The sequence below is a fragment of the Vigna unguiculata genome, chromosome 7 (assembly GCF_004118075.2).
Source record: "Vigna unguiculata cultivar IT97K-499-35 chromosome 7, ASM411807v1, whole genome shotgun sequence".
In the NCBI taxonomy this organism is placed as follows: Eukaryota; Viridiplantae; Streptophyta; class Magnoliopsida; order Fabales; family Fabaceae; genus Vigna; species Vigna unguiculata.
The window spans coordinates 39,398,855-39,416,238 of NC_040285.1; the positions used below are offsets into that span (position 1 = coordinate 39,398,855).

The following is a 17,384-nucleotide window of genomic DNA, read 5'->3' on the forward strand; positions in this document are numbered from 1 at the left end:
TTGAAACAAAACGCCAAAATGCAGCACGTTGAAAGAAACAGCATGGTTTGATATACATCATAAAAATGCTAAGCATAGCAACAGAACCCATCATGAGAGGACCCATAACACATAAAGATGTACACAAATATAAACAGACAGTGTTTCAAATTCGGAAACCAGTTAAGAAAATGAAGTGTTATGAACACTTTAAAGGACTAAAAAGGAAACTGAACTCCCCCAAGTGTGTTTTTTTCTTAGTTTATTTATTAAACAAAGCAAGACGGACTATTGAGATTGCAAAATGCTCAATTTCTCACCAACTGTGAACATAAATATGCACCTTTCCGATGTAAGTTTCACGCTTCTAATTTGCAGATGAACGACTACATTCTATTCACAATAGCTTGGGTATGATCACGCTGCATGCAAATGAATAGTTACAAGTTCACATTTTCAAATAAGATCACCATATTTTCCTGTCTACCTTAGGTACAGATAAAACCAAGATATGAGATAGTTATGATTATACTAACAACAGCAGCAGGGAGCGTATGCCCAGAAATGGTATAACAGTTCTCTCCAGCTGACACAACCACAGGGGGCCAGCTATGAGTCCTATGGTTATAAGTAATAACAGTAGCCTTGCCTGTCTACCTTAGGGTATGAACATGCTGCATGCAAATGAATAATTACAAGTTTCACAATTTAATGCAAGATCACCCATGCTTTCCTGTTTACCTTAGGTACAGAGAAACCAAGAATTGAGATATAATAATGATTTCACTAACAACAGCAGCAGGGGAGTGTATACCCAGGAATGGGACAATATCTACCTGCAACCAGTTCTCTACCGCTGACCCTACAACAGCGCCAGCTACGAGGCCGCCTATGGTTATCACAGTGGCCTTCCCTGCAAAAGATTAATGGGATACAACAATAAGGACAATGAGAAAGAAATGAAACTGGTGTTATAACTGATCCTAAAAGAATAGACCATAGTCTAAAAAAGAGGCATAAAAGTCAGAAAAATATCTCAACTGAACAAAATATAGCTAGAAGTGTCATTTGTTAAGTAGATAAACTTTTTCAAATGCAGTGTCACACTTTACTTGATACTTCTTATTCTTTTCAAACAGCCACTAATTTAGACAGAAATAATCATCATGTTGGATAAATTAAGAAATTAATTAGTATCCATATCAGCAGCATAAAAATACAGGTCTTTTCTATAAACCCAATTTTTAATATTGAGTTGGGGAAAACACAGTAAAAGAAGTAAACAACACAGTCAAGTTTCATTTTGTGCTCCTGCCTAATTACAACACAAAATGCTATCATAGACGGCTCTTGCAGAATCCCACTATGGAGGTAAATATTGAAAAACAAAAATCTAGAAATTTGTACAGCCAAAGACAACCACAATAACAAACAACAACCAAGTTTCATCCCACTAGTTGGGAATAGCTAGATGAATCAACCGACAATTCTTTTCAGAGAATCCAAAAAGTTGAGGTTCAATCATATCACTTGCTTTCATATCATATTCTCTTATCTGTCCTCAAAATATTAAATTTCAACAAAGGATAACAAGAAGGTAAATCTCTCTATGTTCATTTCCCCCTTTTCCCTGGTTCTCCCATTCATTATGGCCTTTCCAATTCTCACTTACTTTCCAACATACAAGTCAATATGAATATTGCTACACCCACGAAACAAAAATCTTCTTGAATTGCAATGAACTAATTATAGAGTGCACATGTGAACGCTCCTTACCTAACTTAACATTCTTTTTGGTCATAAAGTACAGGGAAGCACCAAAGCTACCAGCCAAGAGTAGTCCAGGAACATCAGCCCCAGCATAAGCTGCAACGGGTGTAGAAGCCCCATTAAGATAGGTTAAACCCATCAATGCACCATACACTCCAGCTTGTAAACCGAGATCACTGGTGGAAGGTGACTCAACTGACACAGGTGAATTCTTCAACCACTGCGGCATCGATCCGGTTGTTGGGGGCTTAACACGCTTGACATCAGCATAACGAACACTACTGTTTGCTACTTTCCCTGCCCTCCTCTGAGTTAGGCTCTGCATAAGCAACATGTCATATGCAGCCTCAACCTACATACAAAGACAACCACTAATTGTGTTAATGTCCAGATCCACTTTATTCAGAATTCAGTAGTTGACTGCCTTTGGCTTCTCCGGAAGCTGATTCTTATTTATCTACAAGCAAATTTTAACTTGAAAAAGGTTTTATTCATTTTACCTTCTAATATTCTTCTTGATGGGTACATGTTTCAAGATATAATATGTTGCAGAAAATAGGTCCCATTCCTATGAAAATAACATGAACATTTATATTATTCTGAATCAATAATTCCTGAAAACTTCAGTTCAAAACCAAACCCAGAAATGAAATATCCCCATGTTCACCTTCCCAGAAATCCTTTTCGATACCTCAAAACAAACACAACTCATAAGTATCCAGCGAGAAGTTTTCCCAAACAAAATTTAATGCTTCCCTATTGACCCATCACCACAGAGAGGATTGACTTATCATTGTCAGTTAATCACAAACACTCTTGTTTAACCCTGAAACGATAAATATTTACCCAAACGACACCCATCATTATCTGTTTTCAATCAACACACCACATACGCTACCAAAACCCACTCAATTCATGAGGTAACAAAGAAAAAAATTGCGGAGGATGTAACAAATGAGCGATTAAAAAATTGAGAAATACATATTAAACAAATAGTATATCTATATACAAACCAATTAGAAGCTGAAATTACGTCCGACCCCAAGTAGATATGCTAATTTTATAAAGAAAAATTAGATGCAGTTTTTTAAAGTGCTTATAGTGAGTGTTCCAGTATAGATGGAAATTTCAATTTGACAGGCAGTTTTACTAAATCTTTACATTAGATATATGTCAGCAAAGATTCGAAACTCTAATTATGATTGGGAAACTCTAACAATGATTAGGCAATAGCACCAAAAACACTCAAGCTAATTTCATTTTTCACCTTCTCAATCATGACCTGCAACTAACATTAACAAGCAAGCTCGATGTGAATTCGATTCTCATAACGGAAATTGGAGCGAAAGAGACAAATTGAAGAAAACTCAACCTGAGCAACGGCATCTTGGTCATCTTTGCAATTGGCGAGGATGGCGTTTTTTGCGCGGAGTATGTCATCGAAGGACGCGCCCTCCGACACGCCCAGCAGCTTTAGCGCGTTCTCCACGGACATCTCGAACGGCGCGGAGTCATCGGCGCGAGAGCCGGCGTGGACCGGCGCCACCGTCCTGCGCCGGCACTGTATCCGCGGCGGTGCGGCGCGCCACGGTTCGGCCGCGATTGGTTTGTGCAGGAGAGGGCGGACCGGCGGTCTGAGGAAGACTGAACCGGGCGAGAGTCGGTCGGGCCGGAGGGAGAGAGTGGATGCCATGTTACGTTTTGGTTATTATTATTGTAATTGTAATAATTATTCAAGCGTTTGGAGAAAGAAAAAATTAAAAAAAAAAAAAAAAAAAAAACCGGAATGTGAGGCTTGGAGTGAGTGAGGGAAGAGTGTTTGAAATAGTAACATTCAACTGAAACAGCAACAGCAACAGCCACAACCACATTTTTGTTTTGTTCCAGGGACACTCTCCACCGTTGATGCAAAGATTGAAAAATCATCATCATCATCATCTTACCAGCTACGATTCATGGATAGAGTCGTGTACATGTATGTATGTATCTTTCTTCTACGCCACCTTAACCTTGTTCAAGCACACTTAAATCGTATTTTATTTTTTTTAAGCCTTTTTAAAAACATGATCAAAAGACAACAAGTACAGCGTGAGAATGACAAAAAAGCCCTTAGTGGGATTGGAGTCACGTAAATATCCAGCTTTAATAAAAAAAGGTAGATATTGATTCATATTTTTGGATTAAAATAAATATATTTAAAATGGAATTTATTGCGGATAAATTAATTAATATCGAGTGCTCAAATTAAATAAATTGTATCAAAAACATGTTATAGAGTGGTAAAGTATATAATCCATGATATAAAGAATATTTGCTACAAATTTAAACACGTGAAAGAAAATTGAGAAAAGGAAAAATAATTGGCTTTAATATGAATATTTGTATTTAAATTTATCTGAAAAGATGCTTGTTATTCTGGAATCTAGTACAGATGTCATATGTGAAAATATATTTAGTGAGATTAGATCCTATTATGTGTATTCAGTGACACGTTCTCAAAGTATATCTATCCAAATAGTTTTAGTTTAAAGTCAGTATAATTTTATTATAATATCTTTTATTTTTCTATTGTGCTTAGTATTTGATCATTTTGTTAGATCTTTTAATTGAGGATAATTTTGAAGTAAGTTATAGTTTAATGGATAATCTTTTAATTGAGAACAGTGATTATCTTGACCACTTTATTTATTTTTTATGTCAAGTTCTTAAATCATATAGTAAAATTTCATTAGATTATTAAAATCTTTGGTGTCACTTAAAATTTTGATAAGTGATTTAAAAATATGAGAGATGTGATTTAAAAATTAAGGTTGACAGGGTAAATCACTTATTTATATAAGTAATTTAAAATTTTGATGTTTGTTTAGTGAGAACTACCAACTTAACTCTAGAGTATGGATTTTCAAACCATAATATTAATGATTTAAGTTATAAGTCAAAAGTTGGTAGAGAGATAACATAATCATTTTTTCTTTCATGTGAGGATCACAATTGAAATGATGGTTGGACATTTAAATGATGTATTTTTGAGAGTGTGGATAATTCTATGCTCTAATTTCTAGGCTTCAAAGAGTTATATCATTCAACCAACATCATTATAATTATAATTCATGTTAAGTCTAGTTAAATTAACCAATTTAAGAATACAGTGTCATGATTTATTATTGAACTTTGTATTTGCATTATATGACATGATTTTTGTTTAAGTTACATGCACAAAATGTTATGTTAACTAATTTGTGATTGTATACACACATATAATTAATATAAGTCTTCTTATTGCTTTAATGACTATATTAACATTTTGAAATATATGAATTTATCGATTGGATTATATTTAATTTTAAATATGACTTGTTTGATTAAACTAGAGAGATCTTTGCTCGAAAGGTTTTCTTTTTTGATAAATTAGGATCTCCTAAACATTTTCTAAAACATAGTTTATGAAAAATATCTATTTTTTTTAATTAGGATCTTTCTAAACATTTTCTGAGTCATAGTTTACAAAATATGTTCATTTATGTAATGAGTTGATGAATTTGAACAAATTTGAAGGTAGAGATTCTAAGTAATTTGTCTTTATAATTGAAGTTGAAAGTGGAAATGAATGGATTTGTGGTGATATTTGTAATTAATTTAAAGATAAAAAAAAATTAATAAATTAAAATGCAAGATTACTGCTTTGTCTTATTAATTGAAATTAATATATTATTATTATTATTGTTATTACTAAGGCTATAATCTATGTAAATTGGAATCGATTCCAATAATAGAAGAACCAATTCCCACACAGGTCATGGTTGACAGAATCGATTTCCTTGACGTTTCAAACTTGCAGGAATTGATTCTCCTACACTTCCCCACCATCACACCAACATTAACGAGCGTAATATATCACCATCAAATCATTCCACCTCAAGTGAAAAAAAAAAACTCATTATTTCACAAATTTACTCATTCAGTAACCCTCAAAAGTTGCATGATATAAACACAAATGACACCGACAAGAATGACATTGGTAAGGAAATTTATAACAAGATGAATTCGACACCTTATCTTATTGTTGCATACACATGATAATTGGAACATTTCTAGCAGGTAAATTGCAATTCATAATCATTTTTGTTAACAATACCATTGATTTTTGAACACAAAAGGATGATTCATGGAACTTCCTTTATTCTTTTAGAGGGAGATGATCTTTTTGTGCCACTAGATTCATTTCGAACCTCAATCAATATAGTAAGAGACTTTTTCAAAATGTCTATTTTTTTAGAGAATAAAGTTGTGGACAAAATTCAACAAGTCCAGCTCTTAGATAATATGTTCCACCGAATTCGTGATATAAATCCAAATTATAACTTATTTATTTTTATCTTGATTGCACACTAATTACGAGAGAAGAATTTGACAACTCCAGAAAAGGTTTTGATTTTTTTTTCTTTCTAGTAACTTATAACATAGATTATATATAAATAAATTTCATATAACTAAATATAGATGACGTAAAAGAAAATGCAAAAATGTTTCTTGCACTGTTCTCTCGTACACAGTGTGCAATTAAAGTAAAAAATAAATAAATCATGATTTGAATTCTGATCAACACATATTATCTGAGACCTGGATTTGCCGAATTTCATTCACAAGTTCATCATCCAAGAAAATAGACATTCTTAAAAGACTTTATTGCAAGATTTATTGAGATCTAAAACGGATAGAGTGACATAAAAGATTATCTTTTTGTAAAAGAAGAAGGAAAGTTCCATGAATCACCGTTTAATGTTCAAGAATCAGTGGTATCGTTAACAAAAATATCATAGATTGCCATTTATCTGCCAGAAATATCCCAATTATCATATGTATAGAATGAGGTAAGGTGTCGAACTAATGTTGTTACAAATTACCTTACCGATGTGGGGCTCCAACCTTCTTTTGGATTCTTTCGGGTTTGTCTGCCTTCTTCCTGCGCCGCTGCCTCCAGACGAGTCCCCGTCGGTTCATGAAATCTTTGCCATCTTTTTTTTTTTTTTTTCTGCAATCATCACTCACAAAATTCCTCATCAAATTTGAAAAATTAGGAATTAAAAGAAGAAGAAGAAAGAATTGCAAACTTTTTCCGACGCCGAATTTCCAAAATTGATTTCATCAGTTTCTACTGCGGCGATCCACCCTCCACGACGATCCTTCCTCCAGAATCTCCTCGTCTGATTCTCGCACGACCATCACTCTCCCACAGTTTCATCTTTTCCATTAGTTTCTCCAGCGAGGATCTACCTCTGAAAACTTTGGCGCCCTCCACCCATTAAATAACGGTATATTAGATTAGTGAAAACTAAACTTTTTAACACAAAAAATTAAATAACTACTAACTAATCCAACCAAACAAACTTCTAAAAAAAATATTTTAATATTTTGAAAAATAAACTGATCTAACTAAATTTACTTTTAAAATATAACTTTTAGTAGAAGTATATATCACACTATATTTGCATTTAAATTTCTTATAAAAAATATCAATATTTAATTTCAAAATATAATTTTATTTTAATATTAGAATCACAAGTTATTTAAATCGCGAAATTTCATGGCTGCAATAATTATGACTATGTACAACACAATATATTGTATATATTTTTTCTATTTCCTATTCTATATTTGTCATACTTCATTTGATAAATAAATTATAATAATTAAAACATTTCATAATTATAATAATTTAGAGGTAATATGAAAATCAACCTTTTATATTATCCAAAATATAATGGAGCAGAAATACCATTGGCACAAAACAAAGTTATAAATATGTCTTAAAGGTAGAAGAGTTTGGTAATAGGATTGCTCAATCAAGCAAGGAATTCAAATAAAACAGTTCCAATAGGTGCTCAAAGAACTATAACAATGAAGCCTAGTCTAAACTCAAGCAACACGTGATAGCAAACAATGTCAAAGACCCTTCTAACTCAATTATTCGGATACATGTCATTGTCAATGAGTTTCACCTTACCACACACAAAGTTAATCCATGATCATTTAAGATCATTATCCTACCATACTCTCACCACATAAATCAGTTTACTATATGTGACTGACTGATTCATTAGAATGTCAGGATGCAGCCGTACTTAAATTCTTATATCATAACATACACTACAATAACACCACCATAAAGTCTCCCCCAAGATACTCATGAAATTACTTCAAGCACATACCATATACTTCTCACACATTTGTTATCATTGCATACCAAACACAACAATTTAAGTTCAAAATATTCCATCATACATGCATAACCATATACTTCATCATACATGCATAGCCACATACTTCATACTTTCTCAAAGAATATAGCCAGCCACAGACTTAATAAGAGAATTAAAAACAAGTTTGCACCATTCTTGTTTAGGCTAGAAGGTCTTGCTCAAGCGACAAGGTCCCTCCTCGCTTAAACCTTTTGCCTAGGCAAGAACTCGAACAACAAGCATAGTGGACATCTGCGAGTTCTTTCTTAAGCCAGACTTCCTCGCTTAGACGAGACTGCTCTCACTTGGACGATTATTCTCGCTTGAGCGACGACTTGCACACCAACAAAGGTGAGTTTTCGCTTAGGCTAAAGGCTCCTCGTCTGGGTGAGAACAACAGATTCTCACCTGCTCGCACATGCACAACAGAAATCTAACTAGAAACAACATACAGTTTATTTTCATACAAACACAAGCATCAAAATAACACTTTAAGCACCATTCAGAATCAAAAATAAAAACATGCAAAACACTAAAAAGCTTTAGAACATAACTTCCTTACCTCGAAATTGAAAGCAAAACTACGGGGAAGAGAGTCCTAACGGAAGGAGCACCGCAATTTCAGAAACAAAATAGAGAACTGAAAAATATGAACATATAAATGAAAAATTAGACTCAAGGGAGACCCCGAAACTGAACCAACACACAAGATCTGAACAAAAAAGAGAAAAATAGAAGTTTAGAGTTCAACTTATAAGGAGAAAAAGAATGTTTAGCTTGATCCAACAAGAACTCCACAACAAACTCAGTCTTAGCCTCTGCTTGAATGAGTGTAAGCAACTGAGTTAGAAAGAGAAGAAATAGAAACTATGAAGAGTAGAGAAATTTGGGAGGAGAACTAGGGTAGGAAAGCTAAAAGGGTTTATTTTGAGAATGCGAAAAGCAGGTGGCCTTGAGTCTTCTTACTTTAAACTAGGCCCAAATCATAAAATAAAAGTGGATCTCACAATATCTTATATATGTAATATAAAAAATTACGATACATAAATAGTAAGCCGATACTATGTCATAACAATTTTCATATATACTAATGTTAATTCTTATTAATAATAATAATATCTATTATTATTATTATTATTATTATTATTATTATTATTATTATTATTATTATTATTAGTAGTAGTATTAAATTTACTTAGTTGGGTAAGGCTAAATTGCTTAAACCAAAGTTTAAAAGTTTAAAAGTATGTATAACTTGGAATTCTTTGGATGTAAGTAACATCATATTTTTCGGTTAATAAATTTTAATTTTATTCTTTAAAAGCCATGACATGATGAACGACTGTAATAAATAATAAAATATATTACAATAGTATATGATAAGAAAATATAACTAATTAAAATAACTAATTTTTGTAGTGATTTTGACAAATTTTATATAATTTTATGAATCGTAACTTTCTAGCAACATTTTTTTAAGCACCATTTTTTATCAGTTAATTTTTTATCATGTATAAAAAATTACGGAACGCACTAAAGAAGGTTTTAACTAACATAAATATAGGATTTTAACAAATTTTATAGAATAAAATATATTACAACAGTATATGATAAGAAAATATAACTAATTAAAACAACTAATTTTTGTAGTGATTTTAACAAATTTTATATAATTGAATGAATTGTAACTTTCTAGCAACATTTTTTTAAGCACCATTTTTTATCAGTTAAATTTTTATCATGTATAACAAATTACGGAACGCACTAAAGAAGGTTTTTACTAACATAAAGCTATGATTTTAACAAATTTTATAGAATAAAATATATTACAATATTATATTATATGATAAGAAAATATAACTAATTCAAATAACTAACTTTTGTGGTAATGGCAATTCTATGATTTTAACAAATTTTATATAACAAAAAATATTACAATGATATAGCGAATTCAAATAACTAACTTTTACCGTAATTCAAAATCCTATGATTTTTGAAAATTTGATATAATAAAAATATTGCAATAATTATTTAATACAAGAATAACACGGCAAGCATAAAAAGGTATAACTAATTCTAATAACTAACTTTTACATTAATATATAATTGAGATTTTGCATTTATAAGAAAGATTTAATGTCTTCAATAATTGATAATTTCGAAAATGACAGAAGGTAAGTGCAACGTGTCGCCCTTGGCACTTGACACTCTGGCATCATGGTGATGTCGTTGGGTCCCACTGTTATTTGAGAAAAATGCAGTTAATCTTCAAACAAAGTTGAAACCAAGAGATTTTACTTATTTATTTTTTTATCTGGAATAAATAAAAAAAATTGGAATTTAATAATTTGATGTTGTGTTAACATTTTTGGTCCAATAGATCCGTGTTCCTCACCCACGTCTCTCTTCCTCTTCAGATCACGAAAATCGTAAGCGTTTCGCTGGTGCGTTCTTCCCTCTTTCGATCCATTTTCTCACTTCTTTTCGCTTCGATCTCACAATCATCATTCAATTGTGCGTTTCTTGATCTCATTATTCTTTCAAATCTTTAGTATCGGTTTTTTATTTCTCTGTTACAAAGGATTTGTAATTATCGAAGTTTGGAAAACTAGTTCTCACTTCGACCACTTATCTACTGCTACCGTGCCTTCAATTTTGAATATGACTGTTGTTTTTGTTGTTAGTTAACCTTTGTTTTATTTTATTTTTATTTGTTCCAACCTAGTTCATCCGCTTAGTTCAGTAGCGATTGGTTCGGATCAATCCGTTCTTTCACGCGCTAATGGAGTGCAATTTGGATCCGAGTATTGTTGTTTTCGCTCAATTTTTTGTTAGATTGAACGTCTAAATGGCTTTTTCTAAAAGAATAGGTTGTTCTTTTTATTAGATATTCGGGGAACTAAGTATGTTTGAACGGGTGATTTAGTGAAACAAATCTTTACACTGTTTTTGATGGTAACTCGCTAATCTTTGAAGGACTAATTTAATGGTTTGAATTCTTTTTTTTTTTTTTACTGTAATGGTTTTCGTATTGACTTTGTGTTGGATTGGATTTTTGGTATTTGCTTTGTCTTAATTTATTGTCGAGAGGATTGCTTTTGAAGATTTCTGTTTATGTTTCTCATTTGTCTTTTTGATTTGGCATGAATTGACTTTTTGTACGTCTCTTCTTTTGTCTGCTTGTTTGAAGTTCCAAGATGGGCGTGGCTCAGAATGTTCACGATACGGAGGAGGGTACCTTGGAGATTGGAATGGGTATGTCTTATTGGTTTGCTTGTCCTAATTATTTTTCAACTGTGATTGGATACCCTGTGGCTATGTGCACTGGCCGTTGATAATAAATAAAGAATGAATATTTAATGCCTTCCATTAAGCTTGAAAGAGAATTTGCGAGCAAGAATATTGCACTACTGAGTTGATATACTTGATCAATCAAGAGAACTAGTGGTATTTATTCCATTATTTTTCAGTTTCTCCCTAAACTATTTGTTTGCTGACTAATGTTGCAGAATACAGAACTGTATCTGGAGTTGCTGGACCATTGGTTATTCTTGACAAAGTTAAGGTAATGATGGCATGCTTGCCGTGTTATTTTTATTGAATTTTCTGGTATTATGATTTTCCCAATGTGAATGTCTTATTTCTGCCGTGACTAAAGTTCACTTCATACTGATTAACTGCATCAGGGACCCAAATTTCAAGAGATTGTTAATATTCGTTTAGGAGATGGAACTACTCGACGTGGACAAGTTCTAGAGGTTGATGGTGAAAAGGCTGTTGTTCAGGTTAGAGCCTCTGGCATGCACATATTATCTTCTGTACCTGCTTGTTTTTGAAACTGAATTGTTGACTATTTATGTGCTTATTTTTACATCTAACCAAAACTTTATAAGATTCCCCTCTCCTCCTAATCTTGAGCAGTTTCCTTTGTAAGAAGTGCCTTCGCTGTCGTCTACTTTACAAATGTAGTTGTAGTAACTTAAAAAGGATAGCCCAGTTCAGGAATTCCCTACCAAGTGGGGATGTTGCTGTATTGACTTCAATAGCAAATATTTTTTGTCACTGCTTAGTTTTGCCAATCTGCTAGTACCATTATCAATGGTTCAATGTTTATTCACCTTTTCTTAACTATTGAGCAGGTATTTGAAGGTACATCTGGGATTGACAACAAATTTACAACAGTGCAATTTACTGGAGAGGTAGGAACTCAGTTATTAATGTTCTCTAATATGGAAAAGTACAGTTAAAATTATTCGTCTAAATTTATTGATTCCCATCATACTCATCTGCTGTTTTTGTGATTTTGTTGCAGTAGTTAGTAGCATCAAAATGTCAATTCTGTAGGACTCATATTACTAGTGGAAAACACATAGTTGAGCTGATTTCGCTGTGTTTTAATGAGTTTTCTTCTAAATTATTAGGCGGAATACTTAGGACAAATCCCATTATAACTATCCCATGAGCTTGTTGAAGCTGCAGTTTTTCTTTCATGAGAAAAAGGATAATTGGCTTTGACCAACCAATATCAGTATGATTGTCATTGTTGATCTATTTACTAGATTAATTTTCTAATTTTACACTATGCATTTATTTTTTTCCTTTTTAATTGATATTTATTGTGGAAACGGGAGACGTCTCGTTTATTTTTTGCACATCTAAACTACATCTCGTTGGTTGCTGATTACTGTTGTATTCCTTAAGTTATTATTTCATATGATTTAGTCCGTCCTGAATTCCCTTGTTATTTAGCCAAGAGTTTGATTATTGAATTGAAGCTGACAACTCTTCCTATGAAGTTTTTCTCTGACTTTCTTTTGCATGTTTCTTTAATTGTTCTGGAATCAGTTTATTCCACATTTTGACTTTCTCCATTCCTCTTTTTTTGTTTATGTCCACAGGTGTTAAAAACTCCTGTCTCACTAGATATGCTTGGGCGCATATTTAATGGTTCGGGAAAACCAATTGATAACGGTCCACCGATTTTACCTGAGGCATACCTAGATATTTCTGGTATTTAACTTCCTCTGCAGTATTCTACCATTGTCTGTTGACGGGTGATTTTCCCCCCCCTAATATCTTCCCAATAATTCAGGAAGTTCTATCAATCCTAGTGAGAGAACCTATCCTGAGGAGATGATACAGACAGGAATATCTACAATTGATGTCATGAATTCTATTGCTAGAGGTCAAAAGATCCCTTTATTCTCAGCAGCTGGTCTCCCTCATAATGAAATTGCAGCACAGATATGTCGTCAGGCTGGCTTAGTCAAGCGACTTGAGAAATCTGATAATCTACTTGAGGTATTGGTGATTTCCTATGGTGTATTTTGTAAAATATGTTGCAGGCTCTTAAATTATGACTTTCAGAAATTGGTAACGATTTGTTTTCCATCCAGACCCCTTAATACTATTATGGATAGAGAAAATAAATATTATTATATTGGTAATCTATGGCCGACATTACTTGTGGAAAAAAAAAATGTTTGGCCGATTCAAATGTTCTCTTTATTGTCAAACATTTATTACCTGTAATATATGTATTACTAGTCATATGACTGAAACATATGCCTTGGAAAAGTAGTTTAATCTGTGGTTGTTTAGGGTGTTGGTTTTCAAAATTTATAATATTAAAGCATTACCTTTATCTATGTAACCTTGAAAATTAAATTTCAATATTAAATGAATGGGAAGTATACTTTGTGATTACTAAAGTTTCTCAAAAGTTTTAAGGAACTGTATAATAGACCTGCTGTAGAAATTAGGCAGAAGATCCGTGAATTGCAAGAGTGAGAGCATTCAGTATCGTAGATAGTATTTTGTAATAATTTGTATACTTAAAAGAGTAAATTTTAAAACATTTACCAGGGCAATAGTAAAACTAAACTATTCCATATATGATTCTTGAACTCTGATAATTTCGAATGACTTATTAATCACTATCACTGTTTTTATTCTTTTGAACATCTGTAGTGAACTAACGTGGTTAATTTGAAATTATCTCACTTGTTTTATTTCTTACAAATCTATAGCTTCTTAGTGCCTTCAGATTATTTTTGCATAATCATGTACTAACTCATTACTACTCGACTTTTTGTAAGATGTATAATTTTTCTCACAAATATCATGCTATGCAGAGTGGAGGAGAAGAGGACAATTTTGCTATTGTTTTTGCAGCTATGGGAGTTAACATGGAGACTGCACAGTTTTTCAAACGTGACTTTGAGGAGAATGGGTCAATGGAGAGAGTGACTCTTTTCCTTAATTTGGTAATCTTTGACAATTAAAATCTGTATGAAAGTGTTCTGTTACTCCCCTTTCGGTTACTGTGCTGGAGTAGTTTGCAAGTTAAACAATATATTAACCCTTATATTGATATGGTCTTGTAATACATGCTTGGAGCGTACTCAATGTATATTTTTTTTGTTTAAAAGTTCTTACATTCAGTCATTGTATTTAATCTAAATCTAAGATCTTGATCAAGAAATATGCATGTAGTGTTAGTATGTCTATGATCAGTGCAGAACTAATTTTTGGCACGTTAATATGGACTTAAGTGCTTATTTAAATTTAAGTGAGAAGAAAAGTTAAAAATTTTAGGCTGTACAAGCTGGTGAAGTTATAAATTGAGTAAGGTGGTATGATCTTAAAAATTTAAATTGGTCTATCAAGTTGTATTTATGGAACACAGGGTGATAGATAGTATATGATGCATTTAGAATTACCTCTCCCCATTAAAAGCGACATTCAAATGATTTTTTATTTTTATTTCATGACTTGCATGAAAGATCTAATCTCTAAAATGTATGTTCTCTGCAAATGTGATTTAACGCAGGCAAACGATCCTACAATTGAGCGAATTATCACTCCTCGTATTGCTCTCACTACTGCTGAATATTTGGCTTATGAATGTGGCAAGCACGTTCTTGTGATACTCACAGATATGAGTTCTTATGCTGATGCTCTTCGTGAGGTAATAATGTACCTTCAACTGTAATTAGTTTGGAAAACAAGCAACAGAAGGATAGGAGACTTGAAACCTTAGTACGCTTTAAAGATAGTTATGCAAGGCATTCTTCTATGCCTTTGACTCTTGCTTGGAGAATAAGAAATGACTGAAACAATGTTTAAATATTTAAACCTTCCATAGGTATCTGCTGCCCGAGAAGAAGTGCCAGGAAGACGTGGTTATCCTGGATACATGTATACAGATCTTGCAACAATTTATGAACGTGCTGGAAGAATTGAGGGGCGTAAAGGCTCTATTACTCAAATTCCAATTTTAACCATGCCCAACGATGGTAGTGAAATTTACAAGTTCATTGGCTATATTTCATAGTTCTTTCTTGATACTGAATGATCATATTTTAAACTTCTGCACAGATATTACGCACCCAACTCCTGATCTGACAGGATATATCACTGAGGGGCAGATATACATCGACAGGCAGCTGTATAACAGACAGGTGCGTTAATGTTGAAGCTTTCAGATGTAATGAACATTGAAATTAAAGAGAGAATTTGGTGCAGAATGCATCCTATAATTCAATTGCTGGCTTGTTATTATTCATTGATAAACTAGTCTCCTTGTGAAAAGTTTGTCTGTTCCTTCCAACTTTTAATTTTTCTATCACTTCATGGTTTAAATATAAGTTTACAATGTTGTGGTTTTATTTCCTTGACTAAGCTAGGACTGCTGTGAAAGATGTGAGCAGTTTGATTGTTGCAGATTTTTGTTGTAAATCTGTGTAAATGACCTGGTGGTTGATTGGTTGCATTTAATGTTTTTGATTAACGATGGGGATTAAATATCAAAGCCAAAACTAAACATTTTAATTTTTCTAACTGAGCAGATATACCCACCAATCAATGTCCTCCCATCACTGTCTCGGTTGATGAAGGTAAAATCTTGTATGTTTGATATCGAGGTGCTTTCAAGAGATAAACATTTTTTCTGTTTCTAAATTATTGGTCACCTCTGCAGAGTGCTATTGGTGAGGGAATGACCAGAAGGGATCATGCAGATGTTTCCAACCAGGTCTGATATTGTTTCATTCATCACATACTTATTTCTTCTCTTCACAAACTTTCTCATTCGTGTTTGTTTTTTCAGCTCTATGCAAATTATGCTATTGGAAAGGATGTTCAGGCAATGAAAGCAGTGGTTGGAGAAGAAGCACTTTCATCAGAGGACCTGGTCTCTAATAATATCCTATCTTAAGTACATTTCTTTTCATTACGTGAAGTTGCTCTTAAAATGGTATTAATGGAACTCTTTCTCCCCTTTTATCAACAGTTGTATCTGGAATTTTTGGAGAAGTTTGAGAGAAAGTTTGTTGCCCAGGGAGCTTACGACACCCGTAATATATTCCAGTCACTAGATCTTGCGTGGACCTTGCTCCGGATTTTCCCTCGTGAACTTCTTCATCGTATACCAGCCAAGACTCTTGACCAGTATTACAGCCGAGATGCTGGTAATTGATGATTAAGCAAGCAAGTTCGTATACCTTGGTCTCTTGCTCAACCAGTGCCTAATGTCATAGGCAATTTATTTGTTTCTTTGCTTTCTCCCACAAATCCACATTTCTTCTATGCAGCTAAATATAATAAAGGATCGAGTCTGTTTGAGTGCCTCATATTTTGAGTCGGTCGGTTAGTCAGAAAAGTAGACCCCATAGATGTTATGATTCCTGAGCCATTTTTTCTTTTGGGTGGGGGAAAATGAGTTGTGTTAGTTTGGGATGGCTGGCGTCAATTGCATTGTGGGATGTTCATGTTCCCTGGTGTTGGAATTTGTGGAGACTGCTTTCCCAATGTACGTTGCATGTTTCATAATTTTATTTATCATGTAATTTGATTGTTTAGGATATTCATAATCAGGACAGTTGTCTTTTGGACACTTCCTGGATGTATTTATCTGCTTTAGTTTATCAATAATTCAAACAAGCATTTATAGTCTTGGAAATCTGGCAATATTTGCATCTGTCTCTATCATTTTGTAGGCCCAACTTCCAAACCCATTATTCCATCGTTCTTGGTAAATCCAGATATTGGACCCGTCTAAGGTAAGAGTCATTCATGATATGATGATACTTGTCTTCCTGCCAATTTGAAATTATCCACGTGTTAGCTTATTCCCTGCTTTTTGGCTGACTCAAATGATGCTGTTGCTGTCCAGTGACCACACACCCACCATTTGTTCGGTGATTTACTTTCTTCCCTATTTATCCTCTTGTTTATTTCAACTCCCAATTAAATCCTAACTACTCCTCGTAATAAAAGAAGAATAAAGATGTATTCTTTACTCACTTTTAATTGTTCGTGTTTAATTTAATTAGGAATATAATACAAGATTAGATTTGTGTATCAAAGTGTTCTTGATTTGATATGATTCGATTA

The 17,384-nt window shown here is 33.1% G+C and overlaps 2 protein-coding genes and 1 long non-coding RNA gene across 4 annotated transcripts; 1 reads left to right on the forward strand and 2 right to left on the reverse strand.

Moving 5' to 3' along the window:
- Positions 1-406: 406 nt before the first annotated feature.
- LOC114192253 (protein CHAPERONE-LIKE PROTEIN OF POR1, chloroplastic) lies at positions 407-3,583 on the reverse strand. Its single transcript, XM_028081915.1, has 3 exons — positions 3,122-3,583; positions 1,756-2,101; positions 407-892 (listed from the first exon to the last, which is right to left on the reverse strand). Exons 1-3 carry the CDS (start codon positions 3,440-3,442, stop codon positions 717-719), a joined length of 843 nt encoding a protein of 280 aa, XP_027937716.1. The 5' UTR covers positions 3,443-3,583; the 3' UTR covers positions 407-716.
- A 2,081-nt stretch (positions 3,584-5,664) lies between these two features.
- LOC114192254 lies at positions 5,665-7,062 on the reverse strand. The gene is made up of 2 exons (XR_003606073.1): positions 6,861-7,062; positions 5,665-6,781 (listed from the first exon to the last, which is right to left on the reverse strand). It is a non-coding gene; the product is annotated as an uncharacterized LOC114192254 (long non-coding RNA).
- A 3,218-nt stretch (positions 7,063-10,280) lies between these two features.
- LOC114192252 (V-type proton ATPase subunit B 1) lies at positions 10,281-16,950 on the forward strand. Of its 2 annotated transcripts, none has more exons than XM_028081913.1 (15): positions 10,281-10,432; positions 11,179-11,243; positions 11,498-11,553; positions 11,675-11,773; positions 12,128-12,187; positions 12,887-12,998; positions 13,081-13,289; positions 14,123-14,254; positions 14,821-14,958; positions 15,136-15,286; positions 15,369-15,451; positions 15,839-15,886; positions 15,970-16,023; positions 16,099-16,182; positions 16,282-16,950. In XM_028081913.1, exons 2-15 carry the CDS (start codon positions 11,186-11,188, stop codon positions 16,465-16,467), a joined length of 1,470 nt encoding a protein of 489 aa, XP_027937714.1. In that variant the 5' UTR covers positions 10,281-10,432; positions 11,179-11,185; the 3' UTR covers positions 16,468-16,950. The 2 variants fall into 2 exon arrangements, with proteins under 2 accessions (XP_027937714.1, XP_027937715.1); XM_028081914.1 differs by having other exon boundaries at positions 10,364-10,502.
- Positions 16,951-17,384: the final 434 nt, after the last annotated feature.

Coding starts and splice junctions, on each gene's coding strand:
- LOC114192253 (XM_028081915.1), bottom strand. CDS start 3,442: ATGGCATCCACTCTCTCCCTCCGGCCCGACCGACTCTCGCCCGGTTCA. Junction 2,102..3,121: donor ACCAAGATGCCGTTGCTCAG/GTTGAGTTTTCT, acceptor CTTTGTATGTAG/GTTGAGGCTGCATATGACAT. Junction 893..1,755: donor CAAAAAGAATGTTAAGTTAG/GTAAGGAGCGTT, acceptor AATCTTTTGCAG/GGAAGGCCACTGTGATAACC.
- LOC114192252 (XM_028081913.1), top strand. CDS start 11,186: ATGGGCGTGGCTCAGAATGTTCACGATACGGAGGAGGGTACCTTGGAG. Junction 11,244..11,497: donor TACCTTGGAGATTGGAATGG/GTATGTCTTATT, acceptor CTAATGTTGCAG/AATACAGAACTGTATCTGGA. Junction 14,959..15,135: donor ATGCTGATGCTCTTCGTGAG/GTAATAATGTAC, acceptor AACCTTCCATAG/GTATCTGCTGCCCGAGAAGA.